This window comes from Syngnathus typhle, linkage group LG11 (assembly GCF_033458585.1).
Source record: "Syngnathus typhle isolate RoL2023-S1 ecotype Sweden linkage group LG11, RoL_Styp_1.0, whole genome shotgun sequence".
NCBI lineage: Eukaryota > Metazoa > Chordata > Actinopteri > Syngnathiformes > Syngnathidae > Syngnathus > Syngnathus typhle.
Window position 1 is genome coordinate 13,971,358 of NC_083748.1, and position 22,088 is coordinate 13,993,445.

The 22,088-nt window shown below is 44.7% G+C and overlaps 2 protein-coding genes across 3 annotated transcripts in view; both read right to left on the reverse strand.

The window, feature by feature from the left end:
• Positions 1–138: 138 nt before the first annotated feature.
• Positions 139–7,559, reverse strand: smarcd1 (SWI/SNF related, matrix associated, actin dependent regulator of chromatin, subfamily d, member 1). The gene is made up of 13 exons (XM_061291341.1): positions 7,331–7,559; positions 4,984–5,159; positions 4,683–4,725; positions 4,494–4,616; positions 4,272–4,394; positions 4,059–4,175; positions 3,302–3,403; positions 3,060–3,221; positions 2,114–2,211; positions 1,900–2,035; positions 1,150–1,272; positions 933–1,034; positions 139–858 (listed from the first exon to the last, which is right to left on the reverse strand). The coding sequence occupies exons 1-13, from the start codon at positions 7,514–7,516 to the stop codon at positions 805–807; spliced, it is 1,545 nt and encodes a 514-aa protein (XP_061147325.1). The 5' UTR covers positions 7,517–7,559; the 3' UTR covers positions 139–804.
• Positions 7,560–10,555: 2,996 nt separating this feature from the next.
• asic1b (acid-sensing (proton-gated) ion channel 1b) overlaps positions 10,556–22,088 on the reverse strand; it is a 77,201-nt gene continuing 65,668 nt past the window's right edge. Inside the window, exons 3-11 of one of the 2 annotated variants that reach the window (XM_061292183.1) lie at positions 21,004–21,154; positions 20,652–20,779; positions 17,227–17,377; positions 16,945–17,001; positions 16,629–16,782; positions 14,153–14,244; positions 13,978–14,057; positions 13,474–13,593; positions 10,556–12,768 (exon numbers count right to left, since the gene is read on the reverse strand). In XM_061292183.1, the coding sequence (XP_061148167.1) occupies positions 12,673–12,768; positions 13,474–13,593; positions 13,978–14,057; positions 14,153–14,244; positions 16,629–16,782; positions 16,945–17,001; positions 17,227–17,377; positions 20,652–20,779; positions 21,004–21,154 (1,029 nt within the window). In that variant the 3' untranslated portion in view covers positions 10,556–12,672. The remainder of the gene's footprint in view (positions 12,769–13,473; positions 13,594–13,977; positions 14,058–14,152; positions 14,245–16,628; positions 16,783–16,944; positions 17,002–17,226; positions 17,378–20,651; positions 20,780–21,003; positions 21,155–22,088) is intronic. The other variant, XM_061292184.1, reaches the window with a different exon arrangement.

The window sequence follows — 22,088 nt, forward strand, 5'->3', positions numbered from 1 at the left end:
CGGTAGTCCATGGGGTTGCTCTTGAATGACGTCACGTTCGTGTGGTTACGACGTCATTCTCCCCATATTGTAAAATGTACGTTTCCGCCAATCACTACATGCGCAGCTACTGCCAAAATGGATGTCGAGAAGTAGCACTAAGATTTACATATCCTTTATTATGACGTAAGAACATACAGAAAAATAGTTTTGGTCCATCAAAAAAATCAAATAATTACTTCAGTGATCACGCCACACATCCCTAATTGTTTCCTTTCAACATATTTGTGGCGTTGATGCACTCCAATAATTGCCGCTGACTGTTATTTTTTCTTATTAAAGACAGCATCTATCATCCGATTGGATAAAGGGGTACTTCACATCAGTCTTCTGCTCAGTATGTACAAAACCTATCTGGGCTAAACGTACTGCTAATCAGCTACTTCCTTGGTCATCATTTGTACTAGCTAACAAGACAAGCATTGATATTAGACATAATTCATGGAAAAAAAAAAAAAAAGATAATGAAGAAGAACGTTGGGACTACTTGGCAGCTGGACAAATCAACAGGTTGACTATGTGATGTTGTGGTTGGTTACAACGAGGAACCCAATGGGCCGAGTGTTTTTTCAAAATATGATTTGTGTTTGTTGATTTTTTTTTTTTGTGTTTACTTTGGTGCGTTATGTCATGAGGACAGGAATGTTTGGAGGTTAAGACATGGGGGGAAAAGAAAGTTAAAAGGAACATTTGTGTTCAAAAAAGAAACAAAATGTGTGGTCGTAAAAGTCAGCATCCTACATGACCGTCCTAAAATCAATGAGTTTAGGTGTTCCTGATTCCGAGCGCCTGCTCCAGTTCCTGTCGCCTCTGCTGCACCTGTAGCACAAACAAAAGGTGACTTTTCAACTGGTGACGTATAGACACGTGACAAAGAGGACGGCGGCGCTTACCTTGGAGTAGAAGTAGCGGCACACGGCCTCCTGAGCCCACGGCTGGTAGTAGAACTCAGCCCGCCTTTCTTCCTCTGGGTTGCTCACCACGTCAGTCATGGTCTACGGATAGATCAAAGCCTTCACGAAGGCGCCTTTCTGGGAACGTGTGCCTTTGTCTCTTCCGAGGGACATTTCCAGGGAGAGCACCTCTGGAGGTTTCTGTGCACGCACTCACCTTGAGGTCCCTGCACTGCGACTGCAGCCAGTCATTGATGAAGCCCTGAGGGTCTCTGGCAAAGCTGAGCATGAACTCTCGCTGGGTCTTGAGGTGGTTGATGGTCTCGATGGTTTCGTGGATCTGAGGAGATTACGGGGCGCGTTCAGTCACATGCTTGAGAGGAGCCAGCTGTGGTCTGACGGGCGAAGAGACCATTAGCGTGAACCTGTCGATACGTGGCTTAACGGTCATCTTGAGAAAGCGGTCGAGGGAAAAAAAGAATTGCAGCCACCAGCAGGAGTCACTAACCCCCCCCCCCCCCCCCCACTAGACTGTAATGAGTGCTGGTGGGAGGCAGAGTAGACCTGACCTGACTTCGCACATTAGTGTGAAATTGGCTTCCGTGCGCTGGGCACATCGGGAGCTGTAACAAGTGCGTGTGTTTAATGGAGCCATCCGTGCCTTCACGCCACATTTAAACTGGCGGCGTCGTCTACATTCTACCCGTTGCACTGCGTGCGTTATTGTTGCCATGACTGTCACGCATCCACTGGACACTGCATTAGGTACACAGAGCGCAAGAGAAAGTTGGGGTGTGAAATTGGCTACTGAAAAACACGGTCGGTTTTACCCCTTTGGATTTTAATGATCGTTAAAAGCAAACTTAGAGTCACGCGCAATAGGCGCTATGCTAACAGTGTGATGTTTAAATGTGAATTTATCCCAAAGATTTGGTTGAGAAATGGCAAGGAACCGTGGATGAATGACCTTGTTGTCCAAGCCTGCTATTTCCTGCTGACTGGCGGTGGACAGCAGGAAGGAGTTCATCTGAGTCTTCAGCGTGTCGTCCACCTCCACATCAATGTCGTAGCACGCTGTCTTCTTTTGGTCATTGGGGTCCACACTGGTATGACACAGACAGAGCAGATTCAGGACAAACTGTTTTTTTTCCTGAGCCGCAACAGGTCCGATGTAACACTACCTGATCACATGGTTGATGATGATGGGCTCGGGTGGCATCAGCAGGGCATGCAAGCGCTGAGGGATCTCAGAGAACTTCATCCTCTGGGTCTCGAAGATCTACAGAATGAAGGAAAAGTGATTTCAGTGGACTTCAAAAGTCCCCTTGGGGTGCCTGGCAGCTCGGCAAAGTAGTCATTCTCCTCATGGTTCCGCGTGAACATTTTCATGGCTTCTACTTTTGGAGGACCGACCTTGTTGGGGATGCTTTCAAATCCAAACAAACATCTTTTACCGGAACACAAGCATAACCCAGCTTGAAATCTTCTTTGTCACAAATTGGTAAATATCAATTGTTCAAATGTGTGAAATAAAATCTCAAAATCTTTTTTTTTTTTAATCTGGAAAAATATGAATCAGGAAGACTTTGGTGCATTCTTTTTTTTGTTTTGTTAAGATGACATTGAAGCGGCAGTCATGTTTAGTCTGAGGAATTTGCCGTGTGGTGGGACTCCAATCAAGGACAGGAGGAGGCAAACAAGTGCGCTGCCTGCACAATCTCAAATGTTATGACTGTTGGAAACGACAGCTCTTTTGGAGCACACTGAAAGTCTCTGTCGGACAGGAGAGGGAAATAGCTACATTCAAAAAGATTTCCAAGACTTCCCAACTTCGCCTTAAAGGCTGCAAAGGCCGGGCTATGAGATTACAATTAGCTTGTGACGCGCATTACTTCCCACTCCCAAAAATGTACAATGGTAAATGTTTAACCTTTTCAATATTTAGGATGCCATTTTTGCGAGCGATTGACTGACTTGACCTCGTTTCCCACGTAACCATCAAATGTGATTTGGAGTACACGACATAATGACTGATCATGTTTTTTTTTTCCCCCTCATCATTTACAAAATTGCTGCACGTGACATGTCGCCTTCACTTGAACCAAAAAGGGATGGAACACTGCCCACCTGCTGGAGGTACTTGTCGCAGTTAATGAACTCTCGCTCGTGGGGGTCCTGCAGTTTGTGAGTCTTGACGTACTGCCACAGAGCCTGGATGATGACGGGCCGCGTCTGGGTGTGGATGCCCAGCATGCGAGCCAATCGAGGGTCCAGCTTGAACTGCGGGGGCTGTCCCCCCCCCCACACACACACAGTTCAAATGGAGCTGATCTAGTTTGAAGTGACGTGAAGGTGTTTTGTTTTTGTACCTGGTAGTCTAGCATGAGCAAGACAGTGCAGCGAACGCCCACATCGCCAGGTCTTTTGACCTGGAAGCCATCAGTCTCCTGTGTGGTTGCGGTCCTGTGCCACTAAAATGGGGCAAAGACAACCTTTCAAAAAAAAATGCAAAACCTTTTGCCGGGTTATTTTTGAAGGCAGTAAAAATGCTTCACAAATGGAAGTGGCTCCCAGTGGAGATATATAGATATATACACACAGTGGATATAAAAAGGTCTACACAACCCTGTTCAAATGTCAGGCTTTCTAGTAAAAGGAGACCATGACAAATCAATTCAAAACATTTTCCACAACAATTGTGGCCCATTACCTTATTTAACCAATGACTGATTTTGTGCCAATGCTGAACATTTTCAGTAGGGGACTTTTCAACAAATATGGACTTAGCTTTTTGCGCATAAAAAAAACAAACATGAGGGACCCACTGGGGCTGCTGCATTCACCGCCTATAGAGTCCCGGACGGAGAGAATAGAGGGACAAACAAAACCCTTTGTAGTGGCTGCCACTTCGGTGAGGTTTTTTGTTGTTGTTGTAATATTCAGAACAACCATGTGTTATGAGCGAAACAATTTAGCACTCAGTGATTTCTGTAACATACGGCAGCTCTGCAGTTTGCTATAAACCACCCACGTGCACATTGGCGTATCACTGAGGCCCAAAATGTGAATTTGGACTCATTTAAAAGCACATCTTTGGAGCCGTAATAAAGCAAGCAGTTTTCTTACTTCCACAAGGTGGTTATCGGGACCATAAAGGTCCTTGTCCAACTCTATCACCAGCGATTTAAAGAAGGAAGAAAACTTTCTCTTCTGCTTGGTGGCTTCGTACTTGGATACGGCCGTCTGGAAAGTAAATGTGTGATGTAAAATTGTTTGCCATGGAAAAATGTCTCACTGAACCAAACGCTGCTGAGTGCTATGATGTAACAAGAATCTTACATCTTCCAGTAGACGCCCCTCCACACGGAGTTCCCATGATGCGACAGTGCCCTCACCGTCTTCAGCGTCGGGCTTGGCCGGATTGAATGTGTTTGATATGAAGATACGAAGCTTTCGCTTTTGCTGCAAGAAAAGAAATAAACATTGAGAAAAACCTTCTATTAACCTTTGTTGGACTCAAAGCAAAGATTGATTCGAGTAGTTCTGAAGCCAAAATCAAACCTTAATGGGTCTTTTGAGGGCCTCCTGGATGTCCAGCCTCTTGCGCATGATGGTCTGGTCCAGCTTCCTCTCAAAGGCCAGTAGATCCATGTAAGCCTGAGACTCTGGGACCAGTTCCCTGATCTGAAACAAGGTCATGGAACAAGGTGAGTGCTGGAAATTGGGCAGAACACGATTCCTTCTACTCACCCTCTGAGGTAGAATTTTATCAGCCATCTTCTTCTTCTTTGTACTGTACAAAACACACGCAAGTCAGAGAGAAACTTTATCATTAGTTGCTATTTTATTTGGACACATTTCATTCCATTAACACCAATCAACCAACAGCGGCGGCTAGTTTCATTTTCAAGTGTTTTCCAAGCTATGGAGTGCAATTAGTGAAAGAGTATTGATTAGAGCAGCCATCATCTAATGCCACCTTTAGACGCCAGCCTTTTAATTAAACCATGCATCTGCCTGCAAAGGTATCGATCGATCGCTCGCTGCTTACTGCTGGTTGCGGCTCTGCTGCTGAACCTGCTGGATCTGCTGTGGGGCGGGCCTCTTGCGAGACGGGTCCATCACTCCGGGCATCCCTGGGCGGGACACGGGGCTGCCGCCATAGCCCGGGGGGCCCATGGCGGGTCCCTGCGGGGTCATACGACTGGATGGAGGCATGCCTGGTCTCTGCATTGGGCCACAAAAAAAGAAAGTGCTTGCTGAATTGGCAACTTCAAAGAAATGCTGGCAGACGGCCCCAAATGATCCAGTGCCATGACACCTTCGCTTGGCAGGAGTGCAGCAGGTAATAAAGAATAAATGACACCAGAATAGGATCTGGTTTTCAGCTATTGATTTGAAACAGTATTTGCAAAAACCTTTGTGGCGGTTGGAGGTTTGTAACGGTCTAAGCCTACCACTAGGGCTACAAAACAATAGTAAAGCAGGCCCTCGTTTTATGACGGCATTTGGTGCCTACCGCCGCAACACCAACCGGCGATGTTCGGCTCGCTGTCGGGGAATCGTTATTCCGGTTCAATTACGCAGGTGTAATGCAGCCGCCTTCGCGTCGATTCTTATGTCCCCTCCCTTAGTCGGATAAGTATGAAGATAAACAACAACCATCACTCACCAAGCCGTGCGCTAAAAACTCAAAGAGCCGACTTCTGGTATCGGACAGCATGAGTGCAGCGGTAGAGCGTGGCGGCCGACGACGCGATAGAGCACACAACCTGCTGCTGTCCTCTGGCAGAAGGGTGGCGTCAGACGACAAATTCACGTCAACAATAACGGCTTATCATGATGCGCCGCCTTTTTTCCACCACACACACAGAGACCGCCTACACCGCAAGGCATTCACGCACGCACATCTGCACGGCCTTGAAGTCCACGAGAATAAGCGAGTTTGCCGCTGTTCAGCGCGCCAACGTTGAGCTGCCAGGATGAATGAAAGCAGTCAAGGATGCTTGGGCATGGGAAAAAAACCCACACAATCTTTTCAGCGGAGTCGCTTGTCGCTAGGCAACCCACACTCTTGACAATTGTGGGCCAGTGATAAAATATTTCCATTAACGTTTGAAATACAGACGTATCCTTGCAGGAGACAATACGTCGGCGGAGAGAGAATCTTTGGTGCCTGCATGTATAAAGAGTCTTCTTAAGAAACAGTGACTGTAAAACTGCTTTATTTGAGCCTGAAAAGTTAATTGGATAACTTCACGATTAAGGCTTGGCCGTACATTGATTTTTTTTTTTTAACCTCTCGCCAATTTTGGGCAGGAGAAGAAAATACTAATTCATTACAAAAAAATCATAATGCACAAAATAACTACCCAACCGCACACATTTCAATGCATGTCAATTATATGTGAATGTTGCTAGAGGTTAAAAGATGGATTTGGACATTGTTTTTTTTTTTTAATTCCTTGTTGCAACTACAACAATTAGGGCGATTGGGATGGAATCAAAAATGAAATACGAGATAGCCATTTTCCGCCAGTATAACATCAATACATTACAGGGTCCTCGTTTCCAACTTGTGATAATGGTACTAGTGTTCATTACATTTATTGCAAATCAATACCGACAAGCAACATCGAGATCTCGGTTTTTGCTTTTCAATCACACCAAAGCTGCTGCAGAATGAAGGAATAAGACATACGGTTCACTTTTGATTTAGTTTTTTTTTTTCCAACAATCGATGGGCTATAATTAAATCAGTATGTCGCAGTGCAATTGAACGATACTAAAAAGTAGAACTGTAGGAAAAATGAAGATGCCCAATACCAAATAGACGACCAAATAAGACAGGGTGGAGGGAGATTTAAATGCTAAAAGCTATGCAAGTCAAAGTGCAGCGAGACGACCGACCGCTTTGAAAGAGTTAGCAGCAGAATGTTTCACGCGCAATTCCTTCGCTAACTCATATAAACACTCTTACATGGCTCATCGTTTACATTTGAGAAAGCTAGAACAACACGTCAAGGTATCGAAACGTCAGTTGGACAGTTTCGCTGTTTAAAAAAAATAAATAATAAATCGGCGACAATTTAATAAGTGAATTCTTGCCACGGCAACCAGCTAGCCACGTTAGCGTGCTAAGCTTAGCTAGTGGCTAGTGGACCAGCCAACGCTATATGATTCAGAGGCGATTGACAATTGAATCGTTTAAAAGTTAGATTGAAGCAAATCGGAGCAACACCTCGTTCGGCTGCCGTTAATCGGTGGTTTATAACCCGTGGCGGTCGCCCATGTCGCGGATAATCGTTAGCTGGCTGTGACAAAGCGCTGATGCTAACGAGGCTTTGTTCTAGCGGACGAGCTACGCGTCGCCAAGCAAAGATGGAGCGATAGCTCACCGGGTACCCAGGCCCAGGCATCGGGGAGCGATACATGTGGTTCTGCGAGGCCGGCGACGGTCCCATCCTGCCAGAGGGCGTACCGGGGCCCATGCCTTGTCCCGCGCCCGGTACCGGGAGTCCGGGACCCATCACACCGCCTCCGCCACTAGTGGGTGCCGACTGGAAGCCCCCTCTGGTCGCCATCTCGTCTCCGACTGTGTGGCCGCCGGTCGAGCCAGGCACTGAAGTATCGCGAGAGAGAGCGAGAACTTGTGTTTACATTGTTACAGCGCCTACGATGGAGGTTTGCGGTACTGCAGGCTTAAGTGATAGGTGGATGATGCCATTCATTTCAGAAAAGACATTTGCTTCTATTATACTTTTAAAATGACAATTTTCTGTGGACACACATATGCAAGCAAATCCTGGACTGGAGATTGTCAGAAAAGCAAGAGCAAAAAAGCAGTACCTGTTAAAAAGACTTTAATGTAAGAACAGTCTATCTCAGTGAATCGTGTACATGTTACGAATCTGAGTCTCATCTCACTGAGTTGCTGAATTTGCATTCAATATTATTATTATTATTTTTTGAAGGCACCACTGCTGAGGTCTGCACTGATGAATGCATTTCTACGTCTGCGCCAATCACTTTGAGTAATGAGCTGGAATCCAAACTGTCACGTTGGTCACAATGTCTCCTTTTAATAGCAAGGTTGACTCCATTATAGATATGTCAGTCAGACCGGGGCCTGCGTTATGTTAATCGCAACTCTTGAAGTGGAGCATTTTTAATTAACTTATTGCAGAGGACAATACATCAACCTTAAAATCAGCTGTCTGTCACGGATCGGAATGGAGCAGGGCGACCAAATGCAGCTTGGCCCAGCTTGGTTTATCTATCGAGGGAAAAGCTAGTTGGAAGGGAGGATGAGGGGACAAAGCAACGGAACCAGCAAACCAACATAACTTCCTAACAAAACCAACAACAGGACTGACCGACAGACTGGATAACAGAAACGGAACTGACCGACCAAGACGCGAGACGAGGAGACATCAACGATCCGACGGGAGTGAGGGGCAGACAGGACTTGCAGTGTCTCAATTCAGCCTCACTTATCATAAAACAGAAAGTGTGAGCTTCAGGCAAAGGTTGTCGTCTGTTTCTATTCCACGGCCACTCACTCTCAGGCTCGTCTCTGCCCTGAGGCTGTCAATTGCATTCAAACTCTCCCTCCGTGTGTTTGCACAAAAAAGGCGCAAAGTGTCTGACAACGGGCAAGGAATACCAAACCATTAAAAGATGAAGAGACGCCAATGTCTACGTTTGATGTGTACTGTATTATGATTTTTATTGCTAGCCGTCTGGCTATCTTGCAATGCGGTACCTACCTCCTGTGTGACAGACACATGGATATGACCTCATTTGGGCGTGTTACTGCATGAGGCTCCATCTGCACAGTGATGATTATTGTGCTTCGCGGGTGAACACACAAGTAGGCAGAAGCCCATCAGCGGCGGGAGGCTTCTGGGTCAGCTGTTCCCAAACATTCTGAAGCCAATGCACGTATGTGACATTAGAAAAATCTCATGGCAGACCACCAACAAAAATGTCACCAAAGGATCCTGATTTGGTTGCAATTTAGCCCAAAATATACTTTGTGTGCACAGTCACAGCAGAGACTATTTATAAATAATTGTGCGGCCATCTTGCAGGATGCAAGCGAGCTTCTTCCGTAGGACTTCTGTCCCCGAGAGCCCGCTACTCAAAAGCACATTTTGGATGCTTTTCTGAAAAAGAATGACCTCAAAATTCACAAAGAAAAACCCACTACAACTTGGGATTTCAAACCTTTGGCATGCATAACAACTGAAATCTTGGAGAGTCAACTCATGTGGCATATTCACCCATCTGTCCGTCCGTCCGTTTGTCCATCCACCCACCCACTTATCTAACCCCATCCATCTGTCCATCCATACATCGATTTTCCGAACTGCTTATCCTCACGAGGATGTCATTTAGACAAAGGTAGTGCTTACCCGCCACCTTGTGGCTTCTATAGGCAATTAGAAACATTGCCAGGGAGCGTCAAATGGATTTTTTTGCCGTAAAGACAGGAACTGTTTTTTTAAACATGAAAAACTGCTGACTATACTTGCTACTGTTCACCTTCCATTCTATAGTCATACAAATGTCACACCAAAAACATCGACTCACGTGTAGCTTTGATTTCATTTGAATTTTATGACACCGTTTTATTTACTTTTATAAGAGTTAGGAATGTTTTCAAAAAAGTCGCCTGTCCAGGCAATATTTTAAATTGGCAATAATTTGTGCGGATGAGAAAAGAAGCTTGAGAAGATAATGTTGGCAAATAATATTCACAATAGGGCTTCTTGGCAGAGCTGGATGCACGTGACAATTCAGCAGAAGTCATCCAGAATATGTGGCTGCTGCTGCTGCTGCTGCTGGACAAGCTTGATAACCCATCACGCCTCCCATCCCATTTTTTTTGGGTCGCATATTTCTCATCTGCACAGTCTTGTGGCAGAGCAGCTGAAGCTGTAATTGCGTTTGCAAATGTTTGGCTCGCCTGGATCAAAGCTGCGTGAAGATAAGAAGAGAGAGATGGAGATAGATCATGGCTGACTCTTGCCCTGCTACTCTCATATCGCCGATAGGGATTTCATTTTACAAAGATGGCACGGAACGAAAAGATAACTTGCTGATTGGAGGATTGGAGTAGAAATGGAAGAAACTAGCTTCACTGTCATCTTATCTGGTGACTGCATTGCGCTCGCTCCTTGTCGTTTTTATTACAGTCAACGAGTCATGAGAGGTGTTACGCAACAAGGTCACTGCCAATTCAGTCACAAATTTTTAGCGACTAGATGTTGCTAGCAAAGAAGTCACATAAGCCTTGAAAACAAAACGCATTTTGCCTCGACTTGAGATATCGACTATTATTCTGATGATGGTTTTGGGAGTGTTGCTCTGTCTGTTTGTGTCCGGCAACACCAAAACCACAAGCAGACGAATGAGGATTAATAACACGACTGGTTATTCTTTCAGAGACATTCAATAAGTGGGCCTTTGGCAAGGGAGAACACATCTCAAATTTGTCCCGATTGTTGGCATTTCTGTGCTGGGCTTAAGCAGCCATAATTCATATTCATCCCTCCGAGCCGGTTGACAAACAAGCTCAAAGATTCATTCAGATTAAAAATACAATCTCAGAATAGCCATTTTCCAAAATGATATTTACATTTTATTTATGCAGGGCGAAGTCAATAAAACAGCCCATTGCCTGGTAGATGGAGACAGGATTATCGGGCGGATATGTAAGCGCGTTTCGTATGAAATGCAAAAGAAAACAGTCAGATCGGCACGATACTAATCATATGACATATATCCAGAAGAAGAAGAAGAGTACATTTTCTTTTACATTAGCTCTACATACATAGTGGTGGTATTGTGCTTTGAGAAGACGTCTGCAACAAGAACACAGATACGGAAACGGTTCAACAGCCCCACAACACAAAAGGAGTCCTCTCCCCAACATTGTCCCTCCAGGCAGGGATGGGTGGATGGATGGATGGATGGATGGATGGATGGATGAGTACAAATGAACAGAAAAACAAAACCAATAGAGCGGATGAAAAATGTCGACACACCCTGGTTCAAACGACAGGTCGTTGTGATATTTAAAAAGATATTGGAAACTCGACTTTTAAGCGATCAACCTTAAGATATGACATCTGGGAACATTCAAAATGAAAGATCCAAGAAAGTCATGTGAGACGAGAGAAAGAAATGATTTCAACATCATGCCTACTTCGGTGGGATGACATTCAAAGGCAATTTGGATCTTCCCGTGACACAGCATTAGGAGCCCTGGAAGTTTAAAAGGGCCATTGGGTTGAGAATTGGTCGACTTAGAGAGGAAAGGGAAAATGTGACCGCTTGGATTGTACAACATTCAAAAGCAACAGACGTACAAAAAGGAACCCTGCAAGTAGACCAACAGGGTTACCCGTAAAAGAGAGAGGCTGCAAGTAGAATGCAAAGCCAGCGTGGCCCTCTTGACTTAGATCACATTCAAAAGCGACAGGGTTCTTACCGTCACTCAGCGAATGGAACCCTGCAAGTTTAAAAAAAGGAGCCGGGTTGAACATGAGCAACGAAAAAGGCTCTCATGTAACATCGTGTACCTTGGCCGTTTTTTTTTTATGATGTAACATTCAAAAGCGATACCGTTGTTGGTGTGAGATACAATAAGGAACCCTGGCAGTTGAACGTTTTCCTCATACAGTGGTGCCTTGAGATACGAGTGAAGCCACCTTGCAGGTCTTTGGAGATACGACTTGTCCTCTGATTGTTTGCTTTGATGTTGTTAACAGGCTTAATGATAATAATATAATAATATCTTATTGAACACAAAGAGTGAAGCAACACTTTTGGACAAACAATAGCCGGCCGGAGGCATATATTGTTTATCATCCGTAGGAAAAGACTAATATTACTGCATCTCACTAAGTCACTCTGTGATTGTGAAAGTCTTTGTCGTTTGGAAGGAACCGCAGTTCATTAATCATCGCGCACCAACTGTTCAAATCTCTACATTCCATTTACTTTGCACAAATTCTGGGTCAAGAAGTTATGATTGCCCTCACGAAACACACGCAACTTGTATCTCAAGGCATCACATTTGAATGTTGTCAGTGCTGTGACGAATGCCATCTTCTGCGTCATTTACACACGCACACAAATATAGTACATGGGATCTTCCCCCTGCTGAATGAGGCAAACAATGAGATAGTTATCGAATAGTATTCATACTGATGCGTACATATATGTATATACCGCATATTTAAAAAAAAACAAAAAACATTAAGACATGCAAATGGAAAAATATGAGCATGCATTTACAGTACACAGTGAGACCTGAAGTTTCCGCCAAGGCTCGCTGGCTCGCTCGCTGGCTCTGTCAACACATGTCATGATGTCGCGACATGTGCTGAGCAAAGACGTCAGACTCTCTGGCATATGAAGGTGGGTGGGTTCTCTTGATTTTTGGGGGACTCTAGTTGACCTTTCTTGTAAGAAAACGGTTCATGTTTGTGGCAGTGATCCATAAAGTCAAATCAATTTGAGTCCTGGGTGAAGTGGATGTTCCGGGGTGCACTCTCTTGTCCGTTAAGCTTGGGGCAACAGTTTTCCTTCTGAATTTCGCATACAAAACTGCATTTTGTTTGGCCTTGGCATCAGATTCTGCCCTGATAGTCTTCCTTGTATGGTTTGGACTTTGGTTGCAATACACGCACGCACGCACGCACTCACACAAGCTCGGGTCACGTTCAGCTCAGCAGGTGAAGTCCTCAAAGTTTCCCTGGGCCGGATGATGAGGTAGCATGTTGCCCGGGTACGTTGATGGTGTGCACAGGTTGTCGCATGGAGCCTAGCGGGAAGGGGGGTGGGGGGGAACATCGGAAAAGGTGGATCAAAAAGTGACATCAGTATTAATATTATTGAGCGTTTCCCTACTTTGATTAAGAAATTCCGATATCTATTTTTACTGAATACTATCTGCTTTGCGTGTATGGCAGATATCCAATGCATACAAGATTTTGGAAGAAAAACCCAACAATATCTTTGAATGTGATATCTGATCCTTCCCTTCTTCTTCTATGCATGCTGCCGAGGACGTTATCTCAAATGTGCTACTTCAGAGCTACAAACGAGAATCATTTCACTCAAACAATGCAATATAAATCCACTTTCTCTATTTCCTGCCATTCACCAAATCAAAGTTCACTTGAACTCCAAATAGAAACGCAAGTGGAAACGTGCTTTTGTGTCTGGAGCGGCCAATAAAGCTCAAGAGCGGACCTTTGAGGTTCAAATTGAAGGCCAAGGGGTGGAAATCCAAGATTCAATCAACAAAAGTGATGGAAAAAGAAGAGGACCGCCCCGCCGTTACTTTCCACTGATTTTTTTCAATTGAAGTGGCTTCTGAAGGCAAAGGTGAACTGTCAACCCTGATTGCAAGCTTTTAATTGGACTCATTGCCTCGATTCGGCTCAATCTGCTCACACGTCTCATCTACTTATGTATCTCTCTATCTCTCTATCTATCTGCACGGCATTTGAGCAGTGTTTGCCACCTGAGGTTTACTGACATGGTGCTTGACATCGTCCAAAGTCAGCACAGTGCCCCGGTCGTTGTTGTTGCTGCGCCCTTTATGTTTCTTCTTCACGCATCGGCACAGCTTATACTTGATCACCTGAGAAGCCAGGCGCAGACAGACAGACGTGTCATCAGAGCACAAGCCACATCATCTGGCAGGATGAAATGAGATTGGACGCCGCTGGAAATACGTTTACCCACTGACCATGCAAAGCAAACAAATATACATCGATTTGCTGAAGGCGAAAAGCTTTCAGCACGCAAGAGTCATGAGAGCGGACATTCTGACTCATCTCAAATAGAACAGCTGAAATGTTAATGCATTCCAGACTCTGTGTGTGTGTGTGTGTGTGTACTTTAATGTTAAGTACGATGCATTTGCTAAATTGAGGTATAGACAACATTTATTTGATCATCATTACAGAATAGCACTTCTTGTTTCCAATCTATTTTGTGCATTGATGATTGATGGTTGCGTTACCTCGTAGAGGTAGTCAAAGAGTTCCAGGATGGTAAGAATGCTGGCTCCGATAAAGAGGCCCATCTGACCACCAATGTCACCTGAGAGGCAGAAGGGAAAAACACCTACTGCATCCAAGCACTCGGAACCTTGTTCCACTACAAAAGCGTATTGTTTGGCTCCGTCATCCGCTTACCCAGGAGGCCGGCCAGCTCGTAGGCCTTCTTTTGTTCGATGGTTTCATAGTTAAGGGCTTCAAAGAAGATATCCAGAACCAGAAGGTTATCTCTGTGGACAGACATGGGCACAGTGAGAAGGCCCTTATGGACCTCAATGGTGTCAATAACTAACAAGTCAGTTGGTGCAAGGTCCTTGTGGCTTTACTTCAAAATAACAAAACATAAAAGGACATCAACATGTCGGGCATTTTTTTGTTTCAATCGAATTACAGTCACAGTCAGTGTCAAAAGAGATTCTGATGATGTTGACGGCCGAACCAAAGCGACTTCGGGCCAAATGACGACAGTATGACCATGACGGTAATTGGAAGCATTTTCTGCATGACTTTTGCCAGTTGTTTTCTTATTCATTGCAGGGCAATGGAACATGGCTGACTGGTCGGACCGCCTCTCTATATACGTACGATCCAGTCTCTTTATGAGCAACATCTTTCACCCTGCTCTACTACCGGAAGGTAGCCATCAATAGAATAAAGGTGTTTTCTTCGAACTGCAGCTAGGTTGGAGCTTTCACGTTACGTATCTGGCTCTCCCACACTTTGCATATTGGCAACAATGCATGCATGCATGCATGCATGCAAAGAATTTGCCTTGGACATCACTAAGCACGGAAGAGCCTGCCGCCTGCCACCTGCCAAGCAAGACATGCCCACCTAAATAATGAATCTCCTTTTCACTCCACAAAGTGACGCAAGCCACGTGGGAGCTTCTCTCCTCCGCTTCTTTGTGACTTCCACGCATGCATTCCCATCCTGCCAGAGACCAGCGAGTACAACACAGCCCACATACATGGATAGAGAATGCTGAAATTTCGGGTTGAACTTAAACGAGACTATAACATTTACAGGGGAACTTCATTTCACCTTTTCCGAACTTTTCAATGCACTTCTCCAAATTGCCTCCGTATTTTTTGCACAGCTTCTTTTTCTCTCGCAAAGAATAAAATGTCAACAGTCACAAAGGTGTTTTAATGGGGAATGGAATAAAAATACATTCGGTGGTCCAATTGGAATTGGGATTGCTCATCATCATGCTGTTCACATGAAATCAAGACATTTTGAGGAAGAGCCTCATTGAGTATTTGTTGCGTGTGACTTCTCTGAAATCATTTGCAAGCAATTTGATTTATGGCTGATGGTAAGTGACTTTCAAATGATATATGGAAATGTTTGTGGTGCGGGCATCAATTAGTAGGATAGTTTTGCTATTCACGGCAGGCCTCAATCGCATTTCCAGGCAAATATGGGGAGTTTAGGTTACGCCCCAACAGTTGGCTGATGAATTTGTCCTGATGGCCTGCAGACAGCAGCAGCAGCAGCAGCAGCATCATCTTTGCATGATGATGGCTTTGAACATTTGCAAGCACAACTGTCACTGAATATCCCAACTCCACTTTCGGTGCGTTTGTGTGTGCTAATTTTGACGCCGCCTAAAGCCTGCAATCTTGCCGTCCCTCCCATGAATATTTTCCTCCTTCGGTCCCCGAGGACGCTCAAGCGATTAACATCAAAACGAAGGCGGCTCAATTCACGCTGAAGTGAAAGAAAGAAAGAAAGAAAGAAAGAAAGAAAGAAAGAAAGAAAGAAAGAAAGAAAGAAAGAAAGAAAGAAAGAAAGAAAGAAAGAAAGAAAGAAAGAAAGAAAGAAAGAAAGAAAGAAAGAAAGAAAGAAAGAAAGAAAGAAAGAAAGAAAGAAAGAAAGAAAGAAAGAAAGAAAGGAGTGACTTTAGGAGCATCTTGCTGTCATTATCCTGTCCTGAATCGCTCCGCCGAGAACCGTAGATGAAAGATTGAACTGTTACTTCACCCTCTTCTCGATTTCCTGACACTACTTCATAACGTGACTGAATCATTTAAGCATGGAAACACTCAATGGGTGGCGGAATAATCCAATTCAACTCGTTGTCGTCTTCTCACCTGGGAATCGGAAATGATGCACAAGAGCAACTCTGCAGCCAGCAACACAAGTCCACTTGCTATATTATGGACCTATTCTAGAAAATGGCCTTTCTTAATAGCTTGTGCACAAACACTGGGTCTCTGACCTATCATGTCTGAAATCACGCATCTTTTGTGATTGGCCCATTTCAGTCCTTCTGAATTTGCCCACATTATGTATGATGCAACAGTGGTGTTAAGGTTACAAATGAGAGCCCATCTAATGAACAGAAGCTTTTAGCAGATGAAAAATCCACATTTGCCTATTCACCAGCTAACAATACATCGACAACAATATAGCTTGTAGTGAAAAAGAAGAATTGCAAGGCAAAGTCGCGTCAGCGGCTCAATCCAATTCCATTAGTCCCTTTCATCAATATATTTCAATATAAGCATTTTCGTCGTCCTCTTTTTGCGATGGATGGCGTCAATGTATTGAAAATAGTCTCCGCAACTTGCGCACGGCTTGCAAAATGTTGCTAGGGCGGAAGACTTACGCAATGTACTGCTCCGTCTTGTTGAACTTCTTGGCCAGATACTTGGCCGACGCTTTGCTAGGGATCTTGACGAAAGACATCTCTTTACCGTAGCGCGTCAAGTTGCACGGTGTCTCGCACACGCAGTAGTCGTTGTCCCTTTCGACCAGGAAGTCTAGAGAGGGGCGACATGTCAAGCGTGGATTGATCATCACTCACTTCCAGTCCTGGCCTCGCCAATATATTGCATGGGATCGCTTCTCTTGATAAAAAAATAGTTGAGATGTTTTAACATGGGTCGCAGTCAGGCAGTCAATCAGTCAACAATGTGGCTTACCCAAGGCTGGATCTGCACATTCCTTATACTGCTCAGGGGTGCAGTAAGGGGCATCTCCTGCACAGCAAATTAGAGGATCAAAAACATGAGCAATCTTCAAATTAGGTGAAGTATCTTCTCAGAGGAGAGGACCGTTTGTTTGTTGAGGGCTTCTATTGGTGTCTAGATGTGAATGTAATTGCTTTTTTTTATGGGGGTGGGGAGCTAAGTTTATGACTAGTCGAGTAAGAAAAGAGACGGTTTCTGGTCAAAAGTGCTGCTTTTGCAATTAGCAGTCCGCACCGGGCATGTGGACCATCCTGCAGTTGCAGTTCTCCACCAGGTAGCGCGTCTCGCAGTCAATGCGACAGGCTGTGATGCTGTACGTGCTGAAGAAGTCCGAGTCCATTGGGGTGGCTTTGCAGTCGCCCCACGGAGGCGGCAGATAGGTCAGCTGAGTGAGAGAGAGAGAGACCATTTGGTGTCTTGTTAGGATGGATTTAAAGTGCAGTTTAAATCTGCATATTAGATGAACTCCTCCCACATGCATTAAACACACACACACACACACATTAAACTTACTATTAAACGCTCCTTAGTGAATATGGACACACACAAAAAACAATCTGTGGTACAGCATGGAAACAAAGTGACATGGACGTCATGGCACGTATCAGATATGTACGTAGATGCTTGTGAAGCACAAAACGCAGATTGTACCACAACTCCGTACCACAACTTTGCAGACACGCCAAAGCCAGCGACAAAAACAGTAAATAAATACTCCAAGTGTGGCCCAAAAACCACGGCACTCAGATTAATGTAGTCGTATATCAAATGATAGAACATATTTATGACTTGTCTAGCAGAGTGATCGCATTTTGATGAATCTCTGCTTATCCAGCGAGTGTGTGCGTGATGACAGTGACCGTCAGTCTCTTTTACAGGGATGACTTGATGGAGGTATCAGCACAGGTAGTGACAAGCACCGAATAAATGTGTCCGACTTAACGTCTTCTTTATCGTAACACCGTGACGCAAGCCGTTACGCTCTGCTGTTCATCCATTCTATTTGCCTAGCACGCTAAGTAGCTATCTCGGATGGACGGATATAACTCATCTAACTGATTACAAAGGCCGTCGTCAAACTAAAACACTTCCAGAAGCTAATGCATCAAAATGTATCGATATAATATATAACTTTATCCATATAATTTCATATATATACATTTTAGAATTTGAGCTCCATGCAAAAAGCTGAATTACTGCAAACTCACAAGAAGTGTGTTATCGGTGTGGTTGCAAAGAAAAATCATGTGAGTGTTTTCTATTTTGCATGCCATTAAATGTTAACACTAATTAATTACACTTCAGCCGCCTGACTGTGTGATGCATTCAATGAAGTAGGAGGACATAAACAACCTGTGTGTGTGTGTGTGTGTGTGCGCGCGCCTCCGTCTCATGGCTTCAAACAATTCAGCCGGCGGCAGGCAGTAAATTACAAGGCGCCGCGTGATTGATAATTTTGTATTAAAAGTCCCATGTGGGATTACAGTGGGGCACATTCCAGCAAATATGCATGAAATGTAATCAGCGCTGGGTCAATGTCTTGTTTTCCAAACAAGGACGTTTTGTTTTGTTTTGTCTCAGTTCATCCCAATTAAACCTTTAATCATGATGTGGAAATTGATATTTAGCTCCCAGAGTGTGCTGACAAAGCAGAGACATTCGGTGAGGAAAAAAACAATCTCCGAGTATTCATTTTGGGATTGTCCATAAGTGTTTATTCCAGGTAAATGAAGTACAACCGTAGCATACTGATAGGATGAGTTTGGGAAAGTAAACGCAAGCACCAATTAACCCGTGTTGTATTGACATTACCGTTTGCAGCGTGGTGTTTTATTGTCATGATCTTTTCACAGTCAGGTAGTCCAAAGTGAGAAGCTAATCATCTTCCACACTCTTTCCGAGTTGGAGCGGCTCTACTTTTCAGTGGCAATCAACGGGTGCCGTTTTGATAGCCGTTATTAATGCAATCATTATCATAGCTGACGGTTAAGTGGACAGCGCCGGCCGTGGTGGCCTTTTCCACAGTGAGCCAACCGTCTAATTCCGCTGCATTGAGCGCTACGGAAAAACGACATTTTTACACTGACAAGCTCCCCCTTTCATTTCACACAACGGTTGGGAACATTCTTACGGTTGGCTACGAGCCCCATGGGTTTGGAAGCCGCTAAATGCGCCACAATTTGGGTCATAAAACACCCCAAAAATAAGTGTCGGATTCCAGGGGGAAATAGAGAGGAGGAAGGAATTCAAGCAACAAAAGGGGAGACTTTATGGCAAAGTGACTTTTGAATGTCTTCTCTGCAAACAGTTGGTCGTGGGAGGAGTCGGATAAGGCTGTGGAGAGTGACAACTTGGAATGGAACAACAGAGCACCACAAAGACTGCATATCATGGAGATGCTCTGGAAATTGTCATTCAATACTTTGAAGAGCTCAATTCCACCGACACGCCTTCTTTGGAGTCTGAAGACTCTAAGGTGGGCTCTCAGCTCTCTGGGGTTGATTCCGTTCAAATGTGCGTGGTGGCGGAATCCACCCGCATTTCATAAAAGACTTTGCTGGTTGACACACCTCCGCAGTGCCTCTGGATTGCCATGTGTTCCGGCTCGGCATCTGCTTGGGTTGCCAGCTCCAGTTGAGTTCGGAAGATGACGATCACTTTGATTGACATTTTGCACTCGTGCGCCAGAGTTTTGTGAAAGGCAGGATGATACAGGGTTGCTATGGCAACACCATCTCTGCTCTTCTACTTATTGTACCATTATGCCATGCATTTTGTGGAGGGAGGGGGGTCCAATTACAAACTGTTAGCTTGCTTTTGATTTCAATTGTTTTCTTCTTCTTTTGTCGTTGCCACATGTTCACTTGAGTTCACCATTCGCACAGTGAGACAGACCCAGTTGCCACTCGTCCCAGCACTGATGAAACGTATCAGAAACAATGGTTCTTTGCTTTTTCTCATTTGTTCAGTTTGAAATGCTCCTTCACTGCCTGACAGCCAGCAATTGTATTGTATTAGATTGAATAAGTGAAAAGTAGCACCACCTTGTGTCGCTCTAACTATGCTTTAAATGCCTTCCGCTTGTAATTAAAGCCACGGAGAGTATGAGCGCACGTTAAATGCCAAAAGTCTTATGCGGTTTGGGGAAAGAGCTGAACGACTCAACAGATGGTTGGTCGCGTGGCAAGGAAGGTTGTGGGGGTGCAAGGCGCTCGCTGCTATTGATTCTGGGACCCCCGCCAGGCCCGTCTGTCTGATGAGTTGCGTCCCAAAAAGAATCCTGAAATTGATCACCGCTGGGACAATAAACTGCTTGATAAAATAGGTCCATCTCTGCCAAAAGGTCATTTGATTGCAAATCCTCTGGAAGTGCTGCTGCTGGCTCACTGCCTCCCTCCCTCACTTTGGCCCAAATGCAAGCGGACACAAACAAACAGACAAAGTGACAACTTCAGAATCGTTTCACCAAGTGTCTCGCAAACAAACCAAAACTCCAAATCTGGCTCTGAAACTCACCAAGTATCAAACAGACACACCAACCAATTGATTGACTACCCAACAGCAGTTGGTGAAATAAGTAGCTCACAAATAAAAAGAAATAAATACAAGTCATCAACCAAGCAGACATGATCCTATTTCTCATCTCAGGCAAGACTTACCCTTTGTTCCTGACAGGAAACAAAGGTCTGGAAGCCTGGCGCCACCCCAAATCCCAGCTGGTCGATGAACGGCGGTTCGTCCTGCGCGTGGATCTGAACCTTGATGCCTGCTTCAAACGACGTCTCGTCTGTTTAAACACAGCAACATTTGCACATTTTGGAATTCGCTCCACACAAATTGCTCTAAAACGTGACACCGTGTAAAGTGTCATTATCTGAGCAGCAATGCTCAGAATATTTCTTAAAGGGAAAAATGGCTGGAATCATTTTGAATCGGCCATTGGAGGGTATAACCCATTTGATCAAACCTCCTGCAGTGATGTGATTTTTTTTTTTCGAGGCGCACTCTTACCCGTCTCTCCCCACACGGGCAAGTATTCGTCCTGTTGGATGTCGAGCATCAGCTCCAGACCGTTGCCCATGCCGCCCTTCATGGTCAACAGCAAAGGCCGACCATCCTGGCCTGAGTTGAAGGTGTAGCACTTTCCGTAGCGTGTGAAGATCTGACAAAGACAAAACAAACTGCATGGATACATTGTGAATGCGTATAAAGCAACAAAGGCTACATATGTTCGAGTGGCCACCGTGAAAAGCTGGCCTGTGACCTTTTGGCCCAACAATGCCTGCCAGTCAACTAATGGATCTAGAATTGAATGTATCGGAAATTAGGAAATGAAAAGCCATGGCCTGCATCCAGCCTCTTATAACGGCATCCACTCTCACTAACTAATCAGTTAACCTTCATGTTGACATTCACATGGAGTAAAAACAAATCAAAGTGTCTCATTCAGCGGTGCGCCCTGGAGAAGCAGACAAAAATGTCCCCCAGTACTACCATTGCAAACTAAAATGTCTAACAAGGCAGAAGGCATCAAACACTGAAATCCAACAGGAAGGTATCCATTTTGGTTTGAAGCAACCATTCAGGCAAATTCAATCCTGTCAAATTGTTGAAAAGGTATTTCAGACCGATTGCCGATGCTAAATTTAGGATTCATGGTAAAAAGGGACGGCGCCCATCCTTCCTGCATGTGTACCAACGTCAAAGTAACGCTGCTTAATCACAAACTACTCCAATGTCAAAAACGGCACATTTCAAAAACCCTTTCATAGATTACCCTCTGAGGACACTCGAAAGCGCTTGAGACACAATTCACAAAGAAATGATATGAGTCATAACCTTTCAAGTGGATTTGGAGTGTCTGCACCACGCTGACTCTTTGGGGGGGACACCAAATTGATTTGAACATCCTTCAAAAGGCTCCCCTCACCTTCATCATATCGCGCTTCTTCAGCATCGCCCATAGCCCGCCCGCCCAAAGCCCGCCCGTAGTGCCCTTTGCGATATCGCGCCAGGACATCTGTTAGCACCTCAGCTGCTAATCATGTTTTACAACGGGATGAGCGCAATGAAAAGCAGCTGCCATCCCGAACAAA